Here is a 19,744-nt window from a genome sequence, read left to right as displayed (position 1 = left end):
TATGTAAGGCACTAGATAAATCGCTGACAAACCAGATAACCCTACTTAGCGGCTACAAGTATTTAGGCTCTGTGTTCCCTCCACTCCTAACCCTTTAGCCAGTACAAATACTTGTCGTCTTTCTGTTGGTCATAATGCAGTTTCCAAAACAGAAGCTTTTTCTATGATGAAGACAGATGAATCAACTGATTAACATAAAAAGGAACAAAGTACATCAGTAATGAAGGAGAACAGAGTGCTACCAGAGCATCTGAACTACTCTGCAGCAGGGAAAAAAAACAGGGTTTGGGTTGGTTTTCTTAGCTGGTTGGGTTGGGTTTTTTAAGCATTAGAGTTCTAGAAGACAAAAAGAAAACACAAATAGTATTCTGTGTTTCACATTTTTATTAGCTTCTTGCTGGCAGGCATTACACTTGGGAATAATATTGCACCAGGCATTAAAAATATGAATTCTACCACAGGGACATTTTGCATTTAGAATCCAATATAAATATTTCTAATTATATTTCCATGGCTACAGATAATATTTGGTTGCTTTGATTTATATGCATAGAAAGAAACAGTTGTCATAACTGTAAGAAACTGTACTTATCAAGTACTTTTAAAGGGTGGGATTTGTTGTCCTAGAATATTACAATACTGTTTATTGATTTAGAAACTATATTAGTCTACATGATAGCAGCTTTTCCCCAACTGCATCTTAAATTCTTTTTGTTTCTTGCTCCCAGTGTCATAGCATTAGATGGATTAGAAACCGTTTAAACGGAGGTAACTTTAGCACTTTAATTTGCGTCAGAGAATTGTGTTAATGACACAAAATACCCTATCGTACTAATTCTTCGGTCTCCCTCTTTCAAACAAAAAGGTGTCTTGACTGAACAGGCACATGCATGGTTTTTTTCTGAACAGGACAAAAGGACAGAGCTGCTAGAGAACAAAACTCCTCCAGCCCTTACTGATAAACAATAAATAGTCGTATAAAAAAAAGCCCACATTGTTGCTTTAGTCCAAATCCAGACTCTCTTGGGTTTACTGTCCAATTAAGTTGCTAATCGCTGAAGTGGCTCCTGCGGAGTCAGAATCAGTCATCTGTTTTCCGTGCCAGTCTACAGAAAGTCCAGTTGTGCTCCACTGTGTTTTCATTGGCACGCTCGCTCATATGATGAACTCTGGTGTTCCTGATCGTGAAGCCTTGCTTTGTGATGTACTCCATCAGATGGACTCTGAGCGACACTTCCTGGTGGTGATCGCATGGCCCAAAAGTGAAGGAAACCTGGCAGTCCCTGGTGTCCATCATATGCTTATTCCACTTGGTGAAGTGGTTTGAAATGCCTTCCAGTAACGAATGGACTTTCGTCGTGATAGTGAGCTGCGTGATGATTACAGCCACCGGGTTGGAGTACTTGGAAAGCTTCCGGGTGCTGGACAGCTCCACCACCTCCTCAAAGGTATCCACGGGATACAGCGGCTTGGGGTCATTAAGACACTGAATTAGCGGTTCAATCTGATAGAAGTCCGCTTCCTTCCGGAGTAGGTCGAACTCCTTGAAGTCCAGTGGCAAAGTGAGCTCTGAGGTCCTTAAAAAGTTAAGAACATAACGGAAAAGTGGTCCATCTCTGTCAATAAAGTAATTGCCCTGAGAGTCCCTGGCAGTGGGGAAGTCTCCCCTGAACATGGCCCCAAGCATCGAGTCTGGATATCTCGTTAGAGTTGTGAGGGATGTCGTATACATGTGTCCACCCACATTTAGCGTGACTGGATCAGTCATCTAGAAAAAGAGAAATTGCAGAGTTTATCAAGCCACCACAAGAAGATTCGATCACCTCACTGACACACAAGACAAATACTCTGAAAACTGCAGGCTCTGGAGAGAATCCCGCTTCTCCCGTTCAAAGCCTTTAAGCGGTGTTTAGACCCGAACAAATCCAAGCCACCTAGCAACAAAGCACAGCTGGCAACTAGACAGGATGATACTTAACATTCAGAATGCACATTTCCAGAACGCTTTAGAAATCTTAACAACTGAGCTACTGTCACAGAAGCAAGTTTTGCATTTGGGCAACAAGTTTTTTTCCTATTCTACAGATGGGGAAATGAGAACAGAGAGATTTCCTGAAGAACAAGTTAGTCTGAATGAGGCCCATCAGTGTTCCCTACTTTCACAATCCGTCTCTCAGTCTAGAACAAAAAAAAAAGAAAAGAAAAGAAAGAAAGAAAGAAAGAAAAATCAGCTGAACAAGTCTTAAGCCTCTTTCTCTCCCTCAAAAAAGAGGATGACAGTGCAAGTTTAAACACAGGACCAAGAGCTCACAACCAAAATAATCCACACTCTGGTTAAGAGGCAGCATCAAAACAAGCAAACAAAAAAGAACTTTCAGCTTTTAACTCTAAAAAGAAGTACTTATTAGCAAATTAGCAGGCTGCATAGAAGATGGGGGCAGAGCACAAACCGGTCTGCACCAACTTCCAGACAGCACATGAGGAAGCAAGAGAGAAAGGAACATAAATCCCATCTGGCCACCAACCCTAACAACCAGGACTGAGGCCAGCCAGGGAAAAGAGACATATGCATGGCAGCAGAATGTTTAGAGAAAGAAAAGAGGAGAAAAATAAGATGCATTTGTCTAGTTTGAGACAGGGTTTTACACAGAAAAACATTTTTCTTTATAAATAAAATGACATGGTCCTTAAAATTATACGGAGAAAGCACAAACTATTTTCAGCTTTTGTGTGTTAGGAAAATGGTAACAGTGAGCTTGAGGCGTCAGTTAAGTACTCACTGATTGTACCTAGGAAATATGAATCTGAGCTCTCCCCACAAATAGCACGCGAGGTGAAGCACTCCAGAGAATGTAAGTAAGCTGTTGTAACACGCACAGTTTTTCTTCTCACATTACTGAAGCTCTGGATCTACACAAGACAGATCTGGAAGGATTCTGACTGCAAGATCTTGAAAGCCCAGTTGTACCGCAGAGCGCACACTTACACAGGCTCACTTACCATATATCCCCAGTCTCCATTATCCATCTGTTCAGTTGCTTGAACTGTGGTATTCCAAGTTTAACAGAAGGCCGCTGAAAGGATACGCGATTCACCTCCTATTATCTCCCTGCAGGAAAAAGCACACACAAAAACACAAAACAAAGAACAAAACATGGCAGACCATCAGTACCTACAAGAAGAACCAAGGGGAATGCTTTCTAATCAAAGGCAGGCGCTCTGCCAGGAGAGCATTCAGCTACAAAGCCACATTAGCAGAAGAATCTACAAACGAGCTTTTCCCTCCTTCTCCCTTCATGCTACCCACAGGACTGCCTCCAGAGCACACAAGTAATCACTCCACCGGCTGCCTGACCATCCTAGCTTTGTTAAATAACAAGCAATGTGCCTCTGATACATTCACAAACAGACTACGTTTCACCTGGGAAACTGCGAGTCCTTTGAAAGACAGATGTTCTTTTCCCAATTAAAAAAAAAGGTTATTTAGCCACCATTGACATCATACATGTAATCAGTTAATATCAGTCAAAATTCCCATGCTCCCATTTAAACTGCACAGAAGAATCAATCGAGCCTGAAAGTCAATGAACAGTAAGAAGAAAAAAATCTCACTGCGGAATTAATAATTCATTAGTGGACAACTGCAATTAATGGCAAGACCATTAATCTACAAAGAGTATGAATGGACTTCACAAACACATACACAGTCTCAAAAGAAATCTCTTTAGGGACAAGCCAGAGGACATCAAACATTTTCAACAACACTCCAACAAAAGCAATCTGAGAACTCCTGCGGGCTGTAACTTCCCCAAAGATGCTGAACTGCTGACTTGCATAACAAGGGGACTCTCCACAGGAGTACAACAGGGGAAATCCACAGCACGGGTTGTGCAACTCGAGGAGGGGAGGAAGTGAATGACCCCAGACACCAGTGGAGATTTCCCAAAGGTGGCCTGTCAACCATGTCAAGCGATGCACGGACAGGGAAGCTAGTCATCAGTAAGCCTTTATCCCTACCCAGAGCCTGCCTTTCTGCTAGAATGGCTGAAAATTTAGGTCAGTCCGTTTTAAGCAGGGTACAGCTTCTCAGCTTTGTTTATTTTTACATCTTAAAGACCGCACAGTTACCAAGACTCCTGTTCCCATCTTCTTTACTAGCAAACTTCAACACACAGTAACCCAGCTAAAAGCAGCACAAAGATTTAGCCGAGCCAGAGACCCACACTCCAAAACAACTGACAGATCAGTTAATTTCCAGCCAAAAAGATTACTTGCCCTTCTCATTCCTAGCAAACAAGGTTTGTCTCGTTCACCACAGACCAAGGCAGCACATCCCACCTCTTTGGGCTCTGCTACCCTGCCCAAAACCACCACCTGGGCACAGCAGTGTCCAGCAGGTCAGGCCTTCAGGGGCCAGCAGCACAAGCAAAGCCTCAGCTGCATCCCAGATGTATTAAAGAGTAAAAAAACCAAAATCAGTGTATGAAAATCCTGAGGTCAGACAACAGAAGACTAAGAAATACTAAGATACAGAACTAGTCATACCAGGATCTTATTTTTACAAATTAGAGACAGAGTATGCCTCAAGAAAGTATATTAAAGCACACCCACCCCCCCAACAGCAGATAAACCTGGAATGCCAGCTCTTCTGCCAACCTCTGTAATTATTTTTTTTAACTGCTCACAAATCAAGAAGTGAATTCATTCAGGTTTTATTTGGAACTGTCACTCAAGTACAGCTCATTAACTTTTATCACTAGCCCAGACCTTTTAAATTCCAGCACTCATAGGTGTTACCCTGGTCAAGTACATCACCAGTATAACATGCAGATGCATTAAAACCATAGGAGAGACTGGTACAGGTTTCTGATATTCAGGGAGAACATTCACCTGAAAGTGAAATGATGCAGCCATCCAGAAACTTCACTAGTAATCATGATAGAAGAGATCTGCGGTCTTAATAAAATTAATTGGAATTATACATTCAGAATATTTCAAAGACAGACAGATGTCCATCAGTTATTTAAACTGGTGGACAGATACTATGTTATTTTGGTCAACATCTAAGTCCATGCTACAGATGAATCAAGACTTTCTTTATCAGGGAAAAAAACAGATAATACCACCTGTCTGTATGAGGGCAGGAACTAATCTTTGATCACAGCACTGCTACGTTAATACCGGAGTGAATAATTTACGTCAGCAATTAGCTAAAACAGACCCAGACCTCAACATATAAGTGGCATCGAGAAGTCTCACTGACCTTTGTGTAAGGACCCAGGATCACCAGGCACACACAAACCTCCCTGGCAAAGCGAGTGAGAGGCACAGCACGAAGGGCTGATACCGAGAGGCCATCCTAAAATGCCTGAGTGTGATCACAACTACCTGCTGCTCCCCTCACCAGCCTGCAAGCTCTGAACTTCTAGACAACTTCCCAGGCAAAAATTGCTGTTTGGATACAACCTGAGATAAGGCCTAGCAAACCACATCACAACAAGGGTGGGGACGTACACCCTTTCAACGATGCTTTAAATTCTTCCTGAATGAAATAACAGTGATGCATCAGTGGGGGTGGGCAGACACTCACTCCATTCATACCCCACGATGGGCAGCCTCATGCCAGCTCTTGTCCCTGTGTCACACAACAACATACTGCACCCCAGGACAGCCTCGCTAACGTGGCCACTCACATCCAGACAGCAGAGAACAGAGAACATGCAGCTGTATCCCAAGACAGCCTGTCAGTAATAACCGTAAGAAATACTCATTTAAGATGAAATTCAGCCAGACAAACTGCTGACACCACTTAAGCCAAACATTCTCTGGTGAGAGCAGAAGTGCACTGACTGTGTCAAACCACAATCCTGCTTCTGCAAGCAGGGAGAAGACAGACAGCATCCACACGGTCGTCACAGCTGCTGCCATAGCCCAGCACCAAGCACATCCAAAACTAGAAAGGCACAACGAGAAGCGAGTACCTTTGAAGAAAAGCACTCAAGTCATCATTTTATACTTAATACACCAAACTGGAACCTGCATTTATAAAACGCTCACTCTTATTTCATATATTATGACTCAGAGGATTACTAGGCTATTTACCAGCAACACTACTGCAACAAGTAGTCCCATTAACTTCAGCAGGGCTTCTCCCAGAACAGAGCTGCTAACGTGCAACCATTTTGTAAGCTGAAATTCAGAGAAAGCAAATGAGAACCAGCTGAATGTCTGCATCTGTGAACACACACACAGAGGCTTGGGACAGACCAGGGGATGCCAGCAGCACTGCCAAGCATTTGCACTGCTGGGACTACATGCAGTGCATCTGGTCAAGGCCACAAGCTACACACTGCACCTGGAGAAAACCACTGCACCTGGACAAAACCACTCCAGAAGGAGAAATACACCTAACAGTTACAGGTCAAGAGGCATCCACCACCTGATTTGCTCTAAATGTTTTTCATCTCGTTTTTCCAACAAAAGAATTAAAGGATTTACTTATGGCACTGGTCTTTAATGGACAGTTTGGTATCAATATTACAACATAAGCTGTTTAACCTCCACACAAACTGTTTAACCTCAATAGCTACCTTCGATTTCTAGGTCAACATAGAGCTGACAGGAATTCTACCAATGGCAACTTAAAAAGAGCAAAGCTAGAACTCTACTTACACAGATAAATATACTTGGTATTTCAACTTACTTGCCACTTCATGAGCTCCCTGCCTCTCAGATCTAGATCTCCAAAGACGAGAAAAAGAAACTCCATCCCCCAGCATAACTATGCTGTGCATGGACCACCTCTCTATTCCCCAGCCCGTCATAACATTTGAAAGGCACATTTTTATTGTAAATCGTTATCGGTGACTCACTTGAACTGACAAAAGCTAAGCTAGCGCCAGTGATGACTGTACTCCACCAACTGTACAGCGAGTCCATCGTCTGCAGAGCAAACCCATGAGGCTCCAGCACCGTGCTACCCTAACCAAGGGAGCAAGGAGGAGGCAAGCTCTTAAAACAACCAGTTACCAAATCTTCTAGGAATTCAGAAGATCAGCTTCACTAAAGAAAGCATCCATCACCTTCTACACGTGTCAAGTTTATAATGACTAACCTAGTTCCTGATTTTCTTTAGTTGCTTTTTACTAATACTTAGTCTTCACCACAGGCAGCAGAGAAAAACGCTCAGGCCAGCCATTCAGCATTTTCACTCCTTTATGTCTAATTGCTTCACTATAAATTCCAAGCTCCTGAAGTTTCCTTCCCTCCCCTGAGGAGCTTTGTGACATCCTGGTTTAAGTCCAGGTTCCAAACTTTTATTTTAATTACTATTTGTCTGAAGAGCCCACATCACGCTATCTCACGAGAGCGAAAGGAAGACGCTTGTATGTAACCTGGTCCTGCTGGCCCTGTGCTGCTGAAGCAACCCAAGGCACCCAGGCTTTCAGCACCCATGACAATGGTTGGGTTTTACCCATTTTGCTTCTGTGAAACTAACCAGTAGTTGTCTGTGTGTGGAAATGTGTCTCCAAACAGTTTGTGTCAGAAACACTAAGCCTGCCTGCACACACCAACGGGGCTCAGCATGTGCACAGACCAAGGAGCGACAGCAAGACAGGGGCAGAAATCCTGCCCCTGCGAGCCCAGGCCATAGAGGGGCCCAGGCCTGCAGCAGGAGCTGGGAAGTGCCGTTTTCCATCACAGAGGAGCCAGAGAGCTCATGGTGGAAGAACTCTCCCCAGGATCACAATGATTCAGCAAACATGCTGGAAATGAACCCAAACATTTTGCATCCAACATCTGCAAGTGACCCAAGAGCCCACACCCTCACCCCTACCCCAAACCAGTGTCCCAGCTCTGCCTCCTCTCCCCAGTGGGGCAGGAGGACCCACTCCCCTCTCAGCACAGAGTAGGGCCCACATATCCCTGACCCTCCCTGCCAGAGATGACCGCCAGGCACCCCGGCTCCCACCCCAGCATCCTCCCTGCTCCCTCCCCCAGCCCAACCGGGAACAAGACCCAGTCACCAGCTGTCCCATCCCCACCCTAACACCAGCGCCCCAACATCCTGCCCCGTAGCGCTCCCCCAGTACCGAAAAGGCCCCAAGGAGCCCAACACCGAGCCCTGTCCTCACCCCAACGCGGGACGCGGCCGTCCCGCCTTAGCACGCTCCCCCACAGAGGGTACGGGCACCTCGCCCCACCCGGGCCTCGGGCGCCCGGCCCCTCACTACTCCCCCGAACCAGGGCAGACCCCGGGCGCTCAGCCCCGCATCCCCCCCGCCCCGAGGCGGCCCAGCCCGGCACTCACGGGCGCAGCTCCCGACGCGGAGGCAGAACCCAACGGGGACGACTGAGCGCGAACCCGGAGTTGAGCCGCAGGCGGGGACGGAGCGGGGGGGTGTTTCCTAAACAAGTCACGCCCCCAAGCCACACCCCCCACGGCCGGGGGAGGGGAGGGGCGGGCACCGCCCCCGTTCACCTCAGGGCCGCTAGCCGAGTGCCTGCGCTCGGCGCCCGCCTCAGCCCTGTGCCCGGCCGCGACGTCACCAAGGGGAGTGGGAGGGGCCCGGCCCGGGCAGCCCCGTCGCCAAAAGGCGAAGCCGTGGCCGCGGGCGGGGCGCTTGAACCCGAGCCATCCGCCTTCCCCTCAACGCGAGGCTGACACACGCTTGTCCCTCGGAGAACCGGCCGCTGCCGCCGCGGCGAACCGGAAGTGACGTCTAAAGGCCGCGCCGCCGCCAGTTCTCGCGAGCGCGCGGGGCGACGCCCGCAGGCAGCGCGCGCGCGAGGGGCGGGACCTGGTCGTCAACGGCGGCGCGCGGCGCCCCGCTTCCTCCGCGCTAGAGGACACGGCCAAGATGGCGGCGGCTGCGGCGGCACTGCGGCACCTGGCACCGCTGGGCGCCCGCCTCCCGCCGCAGGGCCGCGCCGCCGGGCGGCTGCTCCAGCACCGCAGGGGGATCCGCCTCTCCGCGCCCGCCGCCATACAGGTAGCGGGGCCGCCGCGGGGAGAGGTGCCCCGAAAGAGGGGTTGGGCGAAAGGGGGCTCGTCCCTCTCAGGGGACGTGTCCGGCCCCAGGGCGGGTGGGCGCTGAGGTGAGGTGACTCCCCGCGTCCCTGGCGTGTGGGGAGCCCGACGGCTCTGCCCCCGTCCTGCCCAGCTGCTGGTGTCTCGCAGGTGACGGTGCGGGACGCGCTGAACCAGGCGCTGGATGAGGAGCTGGAGCGGGACGAGCGCGTCTTCCTGCTGGGCGAGGAGGTGGCTCAGTACGATGGGGCCTACAAGGTATGGGATGTCGTTACTGGGCCGGGGAAGGGGCTTCAGGCGGGCCCTGACTCCTCTCTCCTGCCCTGCAGATCTCTAGGGGACTCTGGAAGAAGTACGGGGACAAGAGGGTGATCGACACCCCGATATCAGAGGTAAGGCTGCTCTCTCTCCTACCCTGGCAATCCCTTCAGCAGCCGCTCCCCTGGTCCTTATCTCTTGGTATCCTTCTCTTTTAGATGGGCTTCACAGGAATCGCTGTCGGTGCTGCTATGGTTTGTAAATTTGCATTCCTTTACTTCTGATTTAAAAATATAAAATAAACTGGTTTTAGGTAAAAACATACTAATATGTATTTTAATATATTTAATAGGCGGGGTTGAGACCGGTGTGTGAATTCATGACGTTCAACTTCTCCATGCAAGCAATCGATCAGGTTATAAACTCCGCTGCCAAGACCTGCTACATGTCTGCAGGATCAATCGCTGTTCCCATCGTCTTCCGGGGCCCCAACGGGGCCTCGGCTGGCGTCGCCGCTCAGCACTCACAGTGCTTCGCAGCCTGGTACGGGCACTGCCCAGGACTGAAAGTGGTTAGTCCTTGGAGCTCAGAAGATGCTAAAGGTCTGCTGAAAGCATCAATCCGGGATGATAATCCAGGTGAACGCAGGCGGATCGTGGCAGTACCTAGCACTCCATCCTGAAAAGAATGTCTGTTCTCCCCTCCTGCCCCATTTAAAAAAAAAAATTGTTAAACCCTTTTTACTTAAGGTTGCTTTACTGCAGCTTTAATGTACTTACAAGGGCACAGAAGTATTCTTTTCTGAACAGTCACTTGCCTTGCTAGCAGGAGGCTACTTTTGTGCTGTTACCAGCTATGTATCTTTGGTGCTAGTTTGGTGCCAATCAGGAAACTTAGAAGCATTTACGAATCTACAGTAAATCTACAGTGTTAAAAAGGGTGAAGGTGAGTCAGGAGCAGTTCCTGCATGTATAGTATCTGCATAACTCATTTTTACAAATCATGAAATTCAGATGATAAATTCAGAATTAATTAAAAGCAGGGCAGCCTTTGTCTTAATTTTTCACAAACATGCAAAATCTAAGACCTTTCTAAAACTAGCAATTCTACTGTCATGTACCAAAAGTTTACCTGGTTTTATTTAAAATTAATTGTAGACAATTTTTTAAATAATTGAGCATTGAAGTAAAGATTGTGAGGGTTTGGGTTTTTTAACTGCTTCCAGAAACACAGTCAAGTCCTTGTGGCCTGGATGGGCTTAGTACCTTGAGCTAGCGTGCTGCAGTACCGTTAATCATTCCTGTGCCTGCAGATGTACACGTTAATGCAAGTATGTTTTCTTCTAGTTGTGATGCTGGAAAATGAATTACTGTATGGTGTTCCCTTTGAAATGTCTGAACAGGCACAGTCAAAGGATTTCATTGTTCCAATTGGAAAAGCTAAAATAGAAAGGCAAGGTAAGCGGAGAGTACAGTTTGTTTCCTTATTAACTGAACTGCTTAGGGACTTTTTTTAAGTTCTTAGCTATTCAGAACACTGCTGTCATGGGGCACAGAAAAGTATTTCAAATGTTAAAATGTTATTTTTATCCAGTAGTATACTTTATTGTTCTGTTGCCCATGTAAGGAAAGATCACCTGATTCTGTACTCATCTAAAACTATACCCTTCTAAAGGATTTGTTCTGTAGTACAGAAATAGAGTAGGTGATGGCTAAAAAATTTTTTTCCTCACCTTAGTATGTAATTTTTGTCAAAAATGCAGAAAGAGGTCACTGTAGTATTTCAGCCCATTTGTTCATAATTTGAGTGAATTATATGTTAGAATGTATATAAATGTTTGAAAAGGATAATCTGAAAACTATATGAAATACCTCTTCAGTGCCCTGAATTAAAGAATAAAGTTCTTGACTTAGCACAGTCCTTCCGCTACCACTTTTCATGCTGCATATGGGCACAGAATACTCAGCATTTCAGATAAATGTAAGGAACTTAAATTTACAACAGAATCCTAACATTACCTTGAAAGGAGCCTGGTATCTAGAAAAAAGCTTTAAATCTTGAGGGTTTTTTTTTCTTTTTTTAACAATTGTTTCTCTTCTAGGAACTCATGTTACGTTAGTGTCACACTCAAGACCTGTCGGGCACTGTTTGGAAGCAGCTGCTGTACTTGCCAAAGAAGGTGTAGAGTGTGAGGTGGGTGGGGTTTATGTTGCTTTTCTCTTTCCCTGAAGTGGGGGAAAAAAAGCAGAGGGTCTTCTCAGTCTTGTTCTGCAAAACTTCAGTGTATTAACTACAAGCTTCTTACATCTGTAAATGCCTTGACAGCATGTGCATTTCATGTTTCTGCATTTGACCTCTTCATCACAAAATTAAGATAGAACTGCTAATGATTTTCAGATTGACCCAGCTGTATAGTGAGCACAATGACAGCATGTATTAGTATGGTTGTATCTCAATACAGCCAGACTCACCTATCTGGGATTTTCCAGGAGCCACCAGAAACTGTGCCGCACAGTCTCTGCCAGAATAAAAAGTTAGAAATTTTATTAACTTTGTAGTCTTGTCTTTGAAGTCAGAATAGATGAAAGTGCTAAAAGCCAAACAGTGGTAACTGACAGGCTTAGATCATAGCAAAACTCACACAGCGCACCCCCCCCGCCCTTTTTTTTTTTTTCCCCAGGTTATAAACTTGCGTACCATTCGCCCAATGGATATTGAAACAGTGGAAGCCAGCGTTGTAAAGACAAACCATCTCGTCACCGTAGAAGGAGGTTGGCCGCAGTTTGGAGTAGGAGCTGAAATCTGTGCCAGGATCATGGAAGGTACCAAGTTTTGCAAATACATGTTAATCTCACCCCCTAGTCTAAATCCTGACAACTTCTTGATAAAGCCAGATGAAAGCAAAGTTAGGGTTTTATATCTGAGCAGCTTGAGCCTAGCTGTCTTGCTCTAGAGATTTTCACAGGGTGGATCCAGTTTGTCTCCAATTGCGACTAATTCTTATCCCAGGAACTTGACTGTGTGAGAAGCAGGATGGAGGCTTTTAGTCTAAACCATAGCACATGAAGATAAACGAGCAGGAACAGCGCTCTCTGGAATATCAGAGCTGCGGGAACAAAATTGTTTAAATAGATTCAGAAATTGAATTGAGAGAAAACCATACTGCATGGCAACCTGACAGCTGTCTTTTGTTTCAGGATCTGCCTTTAACTACTTGGATGCTCCAGCTGTGCGTGTTACCGGTGCAGATGTTCCTATGCCTTATGCAAAAATTTTAGAAGATAACTGCATACCTCAGGTGAAGGATATAATATTTGCAGTGAAGAAAGCTTTGAATGTCTAAGTTGTAAATACATGTTTTGAAGTTCTTTACAAAGTATTAATGGTGTTGGGCAAGTTGTACGCATAACTTTTGTTGTATAGCTACATGAACTTTTTGTACAGTGGGGAAAGTATCGTGACCTCCCAGGATATTTATATGGGGTTACCCTCTAAGCCACATTTCATAGAAGCAACAGTGTGGTAATGCTTGTTTGTTTAACAGTACAGGTGGGAGAAATCCTATTCTAAATTCAAAGTGAGGAAAAAATCCTCCATTTCTGCTTGGCTTGTAATTACCAGGCTAGCTGTGGCAGTGGTAGTTGAGGAAAGAACTGCAGTGAGCAAGAGGAGGTCTGGAGTCTGACTTCGGAGTGCTGCAGGGCTCTCCAGGAGCTCATGGTCATAAGGCTTATTAAAGGTGAATGGTCAAACTGGAGTGAGTGGAGCCATGCTTTTCAGTTCACTGAAGTGCAACCGTCTGCACAAGGTGGCTGTGGAAGCCTGCAGTATGGGTTAACAGATGGGAACATATTTAGTTTGAAGAGCACTCTGCTCATACAGGAAAGCTTCTGCACAAGAGCTTAAATAAAGATCCTGATCCTCTTCAGTACGTAACAGGAAACACTACCTAATTTTTCTTTACTAGCTGCCACAGTGATTAAAAAAAAAATACTTGCCCAGATGCTTTGCTTTTATGTTTTGGGGGTTTTTGTAAACTCATCACATGGGCTTGCTCAAACTATAGTTCTTACAGTGCAAAATAAGTTATTTTATTCAAATGCACCAAGCCTGGGTCTGAAGCAGCAGTTGTGTAGATTGTGTTTGAAGAGCTGGGAGACCGTTGCAGCAGCCTTTTGGCAGATGAGCACGTCCCAGGGTTTAGCTGAGGAGCGCTTGGGGCTTTGGTCAGCAGCTTCAGGTACAGAGTGAAAGGCGTCTGTAGGAGCCTGTGCTGTACCCCGGGTAGGGTGCCTCTCCCCTCAGCTGTTGGAGAGGGGATACTTACCACAAAAGCAGACAGAAGAGCTCGGGTCCTCTTTCAGTCAAGGGCCAGGAATACCTTTTGGGGTATTTCCTTTAGCAGAAGTGCTGTTAAGTTCTTGGGAAGTCTGGCTTGCAGGTGCAATCCTAGCTGAATATACCCACCACCATGCTGCTGAAGGAATTCCATTAACATTTTAATAAAAATGACTGAATATCACAGGTTACATGAAACTTTGTACAGACATTCTCTGCATAGTAACAAACACTGATGTACTTGAATTTAAAAAATGGATTATCTATAATCCTTTAAAGTGCAATTTGTTTAAGGTTTTAAATCAAAAAGGATGTTTCAATAAAGTTTAAACTGTAGAATTAACTTGAAGTAACTTTGCATTTAACTAAATCAAGAATAATATCCCAGTGCCCTATTAACTCCCATTTCAACTCTTTCCTGATTTAAAACACTTTTCCTTAGAGTTACAGGTAGGATGTCCATTTAAACAAGTTTAATGAGACAGCATTTTCACTCCACCAGCAAATACAGTGGGAATAAGATTTAATTCTCCAGTTCCCTCACCTGTGCAGTATGTTTTAAGGGTTGGGGGAGTTGGGTTCTCTAAAACAAAACCTGCTGATTCAATGCAGCAAGAATGAAGATGAGTTACAAGTGCATGAGAAGAGCTGAAAAACTGAGCAGACTAAAACTACGTTCCTGTAATTTGGAAAAAAAAAAAAAGGGGTGGAATAGAGCTAGGAAAAAAATGCATTAATTCACCATGATCATGGTCATTCCTATTTTGAGATTTTTATTCAGCTATATAGAAGTTGCTGTACCCCTGAAACTGTAGCTAGAGAATAAAGTTCTTGAAACCAAGTAAAGAATGGAGTACTTATCACAGCATGGCAACGCAATTCAGGCAGGGCAGTGCTGCTACTCGAGGAAAGCTGAAACGGGGTAAATTGGCCGCTCTACGCTGGTGGATCAGTCGCCAGTCAGGAGGGTCCTGTTCCTAACAGCACAGGAGGGGGAGAGGGAATTCAATCCTGCTGTGACCAGTGGCCTCAGCTGATCCGGGGAGCGCTGTAGTCGCAGGTCTGTGTTTTCTTCAGAGTTCCTTTCTGAAAGTTTTGAATGGAGCTGAGTAAGGCTCCTCGGCTTGCACTGACGTCGGGCTGCGGGCTCGGCTGCGTTGGCACCTCTGTACTCAGAGGAGGAGCTGCTGGTGGCAGGGGCGGCGGTGGCGGTGCTGGGGGTATCGACGACGCTCCTGTTGAGTTGAGGAGAGAAGATGTAGTTTGATTATGCCAAGGAGGTCCTGCCACAGAGGACTGCAGCTGCTCAGCTGGACTTGGTCAGTCCTGCACTAGTCACGTCATTCCTTGAATGCCAGTGGAGTGTGAAGAACAGAACAGATGAAAAATGCCAAAGTGATCAAATCCCTCTATCTGCAGGTGAGTCGTGTCATCTGAGACACCTCTGATATGAAGCCTGAAGTGCCTCAGTGCTCGGGGATGCAAAACATGACTCGTGTGTGAGCTTGCACTGAGGGAAATGGAGATCCCTTAACAGGACTTCCCAGCTTCAGCTTCTCTTGTTTGTCCCCAGTGAAGCAGTTTGCTCTTTGGTCATGAACAGTAACAAAGACTGGAAGCAAATCTTACTACTTGTTCTTATTTACATGACTAACTTTATGTTCTTACAGAGGACCGCATCCCCGTAGTATTTGTGATGACTGCTTGGTCAGATTATACTCCATTTTTAAAGTACTAACTGCAGATAGAGTTTTCCAGAAGTGTTTTACACTTCACATCACTGTCAGACTTTCTCCAAACACGTCATAACAAATGCTTGTTTCACAGGCTGAATGAATTGCAACAATCCGCCCCTCGTGTCCCCCCCAGTCACCTTTGCACTCTGGCCCTTGCTTTCTATCCCAGTCACACCCATCTCGTGCTTCTCATCATGCCTCAGCCTCCACCTCCTGACTCCTGGGGAAGCCAGAGCCCGCAGCAGGGGCCTGCGTGGAGCTGCTTCCTGGCAGCTCGGAGCCAGACCTGTGGCCCTATTTGCCCCAAGCAGCTCTCCCAGACACCCCGATCTTGTGCTGCTGCCCATTGCACCACCATTTCTACACGAGTACAATCAAAGATCCGGGCAGGAGTAAGAGTAAAGGGCTTCAGAGGTGACTGCTTGCCCTTCCACAAGACATCCACAGGAAGGTGGCATTTGCAGCGCATCACCAGCTATGTGGGGAACGATGGGCCTGTCTTGTCTCAGATTCTGGAATAAGCAGGGGAATAGTGATGAATATCTTGGAACTATTCGACAGTGAATTTGAACTCCATCATTTAGATCATGAGTTATTCCGTAGTAAGACTAGAGAGACAAATAGCACCTATAAAGACTTGCTTCCAGTAGCCTAACCTACTAAGGAACATAAGTGACAAGAACTATGATACTAAAGGACAACAAAGCAAAACAACGTGAGGCCAGCCAAGAGACTATGGTTACTGACATAGCACTGCTTGCTATGAAGTAAAGAAAATACCAAGCAGTTGAAGGACATGATGCCACACAGACTCAAGAGGTATTCAATGAAGGATAAAGCTCAGCTACAGGAAAAAAAAAAAAAAGCAAAGTTATCTATCTGTGCTCTGTTTCTCACTAACAGTTGCTCTCAGACTAACAAGTAATAGTAAAAACATAACTGCTGTAATTAAAAAAAGCAGTTATACTAGATGGGAGCCGTAACTCAAAGCTCCCTCGTTTTCTATTTGTACCAGTGTTTGAAGAGAGACTTTTCCCACACGGGAGCAAGCTCAGAATGCAGAGTATTCACACAAAGCATCCGATTTTGCAGTGTATGTTAATACATGCTGTGAGTGTAGCCCTTCCAAATCTTCAGGAGAAATTCTCATTGGCATGAAAACCTTCTGTGACAACAAAACATGGAAGTACATATTGGACTCATCTTCACTTTCCTCCCTTCCAGAGGAAATACTCAAGTCCTAGTAGAAATATCGGAGATCAAATGAAACAATTTAACATGCCTGTTGCATGTGGATCAACTGCTCTCTCAAGTAATCAAAACATTACACAATGTTAGCACAAACTGAAATAAATTGCATATTGATGCCTTGGGGCCATCTAACTTACCCAAATTCTCTTTTACGCTAGCCAAATATGTAAGCCAATTTATTATTAGAAATACTGGAAAACCATCCCCTAGGTTAGAGTCCTGTTTCTCATGCGTGTACAGACTGACAGCAAAGCAAAAACTTGACATTTTGCCAAAGGAAGAACAAGACCAAGAACAGTTCAGGTAACCACTTTTGTGGTTAAAGTGGTCAGAGCAGAACACTGCAGGACTCACATACCAACGCTATCACCAAACTGATCAGATGAACTACTGTAAGAGACCCAAGACCAGCTAATCATAAATGAAATGGCTTGAAAGAGGTGGAAGAATTGCAGAGAACAAAGACAAGATTTTTGGTTAGAATTGCAAGGTGAGGTTGAAGAGGCTATGCAAGTAGTTTTACAAAATGCAATAGGGAATGACCATGAAAACGGGGGCCAGAACGCTGTATGGAATACAAATACAGGGGTAACACATGCAGTGAAAGAAGGTACGCGGTTTGACAGAAATGGAACAAAAAAAGCCACAAAATGCTTGGATCACTAAGTATTATTAGGCCAAGATTCCATGTGTTATCTTCAAATTTTGGCCTAGTTATTTTACAAGGGGGGGTACAAAAGACAGGGAAGTAGGGGGAGAGGCCACCTTCCTTCCTGTAAAATTGTTAAATTCCTCAGGACTCGCTATTGAAATTGAGCTGCCGGCAATATACGGTTAAACTCTTGGGAGACTGATTACAGACAATGATACTCTTACACCTGAGCTCTGCCTTAAAATGTAAATACACACAGGTTTTAGAATGGTATCTGACTAGCTATGAGCATTACATATTGAATCTATTAATTAAGAGCATGATACTAAAAATCTTCAAATTTATTCATTTCAGTCAATCAAAACCAAGCTGTCCTTCCCTTCTTGACACGAGTGGTGCAAAGGAAATCTTAGTTCACATTTGTGTACTCGTATGCAGTTACATCTACAGATTAAGTGGTTCTGCCCAACAGTGTAGTATTTTCCTGTATTTACTAGAAAAAAAAATTTGAGACAAGTGCTCAGTTATCATTTGACCTTTCCAATACATATGTTGGAAGAAGTTGCCTGAAAACACACATTTTACTCATTCATGCAGTTGTAAGAATAAAACACTCAAACAGGAACTTACCAAGGGTTTTTTACAGGGACATTTTTGTTAAAAGAGTGTGTTAAAAGGAATAGGAAGTAAATCAGATGCTGTAAACTTGATGCCTGAATTGAAACAAAAACTTAATTATGAATTTAAAGTGACAGTAATTGTGCAAACAGCATTAAAAACTTGGCTGAGAATGGGATGCAAACAAAGAAAATCATTTTAGTGATAGAGTTTTTAAAGATGCTGTATTTCATTAAAATAATCCATAGGAATGTTCCGATCTTTTTCTTCTATTCCCTCCCAATACTAAGCAAGTTCAAGATTTGCATTCAACTTTCCCATACAGAAACAGAGCATCTTTAAAGAGATAAATCAGCATTAGCTTACTTTTCCGAAAATTCACGTTCAAAATGATGCATGCTCTATTGAAGACAGCAGAGAAAGAGAGAGGACACAAGTTAATCATCTGGTTCTCGCGTCAAAGTAAGAAAAACAGATACTGTTAGCTGAAAAGTTAGTACAAAAATCAATACATTCTTATTCACTGACAAGTATGAGGATAGCAGATTGACTATTTCATATTATATATACAATACTTTGATTCTGAATAACGAACCACGACTTGGCATGCTATAAGCATTGTTATACTCGATGAACAAATACAACACACATGCCTTCCGTTGCACATGCCATAATTCAAGCTTTACAGGATTAAAGTGCATTTAGAGAGCTTTAACAAGAAATCTGCAGGAAGATTATCCATGGAAGACAAAATCCATTCTGTTCAAGGAACACTTCCTGTCGTATTAACACCTGTATTTACCCTTATGCTGCATGGGTCAGAGACACTCAAGAAAAGCACTTACTAAAGCATTCAAATTATCTTACAGAAAGGTGAAGGGCAGAAAAGATGCACCATATGGGTGTGTATGACACATATGTTGTACTGAAGGATTCAGAACAACCAGCACAGAAAGAGACAGCTAGAGTTAAGGACAACTCTCTCACTTTATTCCCACAGGGAAGCAAAAATGGCACCCTCCAAACTTTTCTCTATTGTAAGAGAGCTCACTGGTATTTTATGGGTTTATTGGATTTGGAGAAGATGCAGTGAAGTTTTAAATAACCCACACCACAGTGTTCTGCATCCTTTCTGATCCTAGCCATAGCTTATAGCCACAAAGAAAAATAACAGATTTTCAAGGAAGTAAAGAACTGTGCAAGTGGAGAAAAAAGAATCAGACATTCAAAGGAAAATGTCAGAAACACGGGAAGTTACATTGGAATCACTTGCCACAATCTAAACAATGCATTTCAAAGATGTTATTTAGCTGAATATCTGCCACAAAACCAGCCCAAAACATTTTAGTCAATGAGAAAAGCCCGTGAGAGCCTACATTTCTAGCAGGCACCTTTCCCCTCGAAGCAGGTCATGCATTCAATCCTACAGCTGTCATTACGAAGACAGCTGAAGCCAGCAATCATTTTATTTCTTAGTATATTTTGCATTGACTATACCAAGCACCCTGCTGCAAGCTAAGTCTCACAAGGCCTTTGTTCAGAGACAAAGCACCTCCCAACACATGAGAAACCCCCTGAACAAGCTTCCTTCCCCAGGGCATGTCAGCCTGGAGCCTGTTCCCCTTTGGTCAGTGTCTCTGGCTCTGCACATACCCACACACTGCATTGATTTGGTTGGTTACAGGCCAGGACAAGGGCAAGAGCTTCTGTTGGGGACACTTTTCCATGTCGGCCTTCGTTTTGCCATGGCGTCATATCAGCAAGATGCTTTGAGATGCCATGAGTCTAAAACAACCATGACCAAACCACAAAGACAGACTGAAAGCCTCGTTCCCCTTTTGAGAGTCATCTCACCACACT

At 44.7% G+C, this 19,744-nt stretch overlaps 3 protein-coding genes and 1 long non-coding RNA gene across 15 annotated transcripts in view; 1 reads left to right on the top strand and 3 right to left on the bottom strand.

Annotated features, from left to right (window-relative positions):
• Positions 1–366: 366 nt before the first annotated feature.
• On the bottom strand, positions 367–8,699 carry KCTD6 (potassium channel tetramerization domain containing 6). The gene is made up of 3 exons (XM_074879004.1): positions 8,312–8,699; positions 3,001–3,109; positions 367–1,768 (listed from the first exon to the last, which is right to left on the bottom strand). Exons 2-3 carry the CDS (start codon positions 3,025–3,027, stop codon positions 1,082–1,084), a joined length of 714 nt encoding a protein of 237 aa, XP_074735105.1. The 5' UTR covers positions 3,028–3,109; positions 8,312–8,699; the 3' UTR covers positions 367–1,081.
• A 107-nt stretch (positions 8,700–8,806) lies between these two features.
• On the top strand, positions 8,807–13,970 carry PDHB (pyruvate dehydrogenase E1 subunit beta). The gene is made up of 9 exons (XM_074879003.1): positions 8,807–8,993; positions 9,182–9,289; positions 9,361–9,423; positions 9,508–9,543; positions 9,642–9,927; positions 10,636–10,746; positions 11,391–11,482; positions 11,970–12,111; positions 12,487–13,970. The coding sequence occupies exons 1-9, from the start codon at positions 8,862–8,864 to the stop codon at positions 12,630–12,632; spliced, it is 1,116 nt and encodes a 371-aa protein (XP_074735104.1). The 5' UTR covers positions 8,807–8,861; the 3' UTR covers positions 12,633–13,970.
• Positions 9,793–12,125, bottom strand: LOC141947679 (uncharacterized). The gene is made up of 3 exons (XR_012630226.1): positions 11,987–12,125; positions 11,761–11,807; positions 9,793–9,993 (listed from the first exon to the last, which is right to left on the bottom strand). It is a non-coding gene; the product is annotated as an uncharacterized LOC141947679 (long non-coding RNA).
• Positions 13,776–19,744, bottom strand: part of PXK (PX domain containing serine/threonine kinase like) — a 37,097-nt gene continuing 31,128 nt past the window's right edge. For 5 of the 12 annotated variants that reach the window (XM_074878991.1, XM_074878992.1, XM_074878993.1 and 2 more), the window contains one exon: positions 13,776–14,862. In XM_074878991.1, the coding sequence (XP_074735092.1) occupies positions 14,657–14,862 (206 nt within the window). In that variant the 3' untranslated portion in view covers positions 13,776–14,656. The other 7 variants (XR_012630224.1, XR_012630225.1, XM_074878999.1 and 4 more) reach the window with 4 other exon arrangements.

The sequence above is a fragment of the Strix uralensis genome, chromosome 10 (assembly GCF_047716275.1).
Source record: "Strix uralensis isolate ZFMK-TIS-50842 chromosome 10, bStrUra1, whole genome shotgun sequence".
Taxonomy (NCBI): domain Eukaryota; kingdom Metazoa; phylum Chordata; class Aves; order Strigiformes; family Strigidae; genus Strix; species Strix uralensis.
The sequence above is the reverse complement of the archived record's forward strand: the minus strand, read 5'-3'. Positions and strand labels throughout refer to the sequence as shown.

Bases quoted from the DNA above. Each gene is read 5' to 3' on its own strand.
- PDHB (XM_074879003.1), top strand. From the start codon at position 8,862: ATGGCGGCGGCTGCGGCGGCACTGCGGCACCTGGCACCGCTGGGCGCC. The intron at 9,290-9,360 runs GTATGGGATGTC...CCTGCCCTGCAG, and splicing joins AGTACGATGGGGCCTACAAG to ATCTCTAGGGGACTCTGGAA. The intron at 9,928-10,635 runs GTGAACGCAGGC...GTTTTCTTCTAG, and splicing joins AATCCGGGATGATAATCCAG to TTGTGATGCTGGAAAATGAA.
- KCTD6 (XM_074879004.1), bottom strand. From the start codon at position 3,027: ATGGATAATGGAGACTGGGGATATATG. The intron at 1,769-3,000 runs GTAAGTGAGCCT...CTCTTTTTCTAG, and splicing joins ATGGAGACTGGGGATATATG to ATGACTGATCCAGTCACGCT.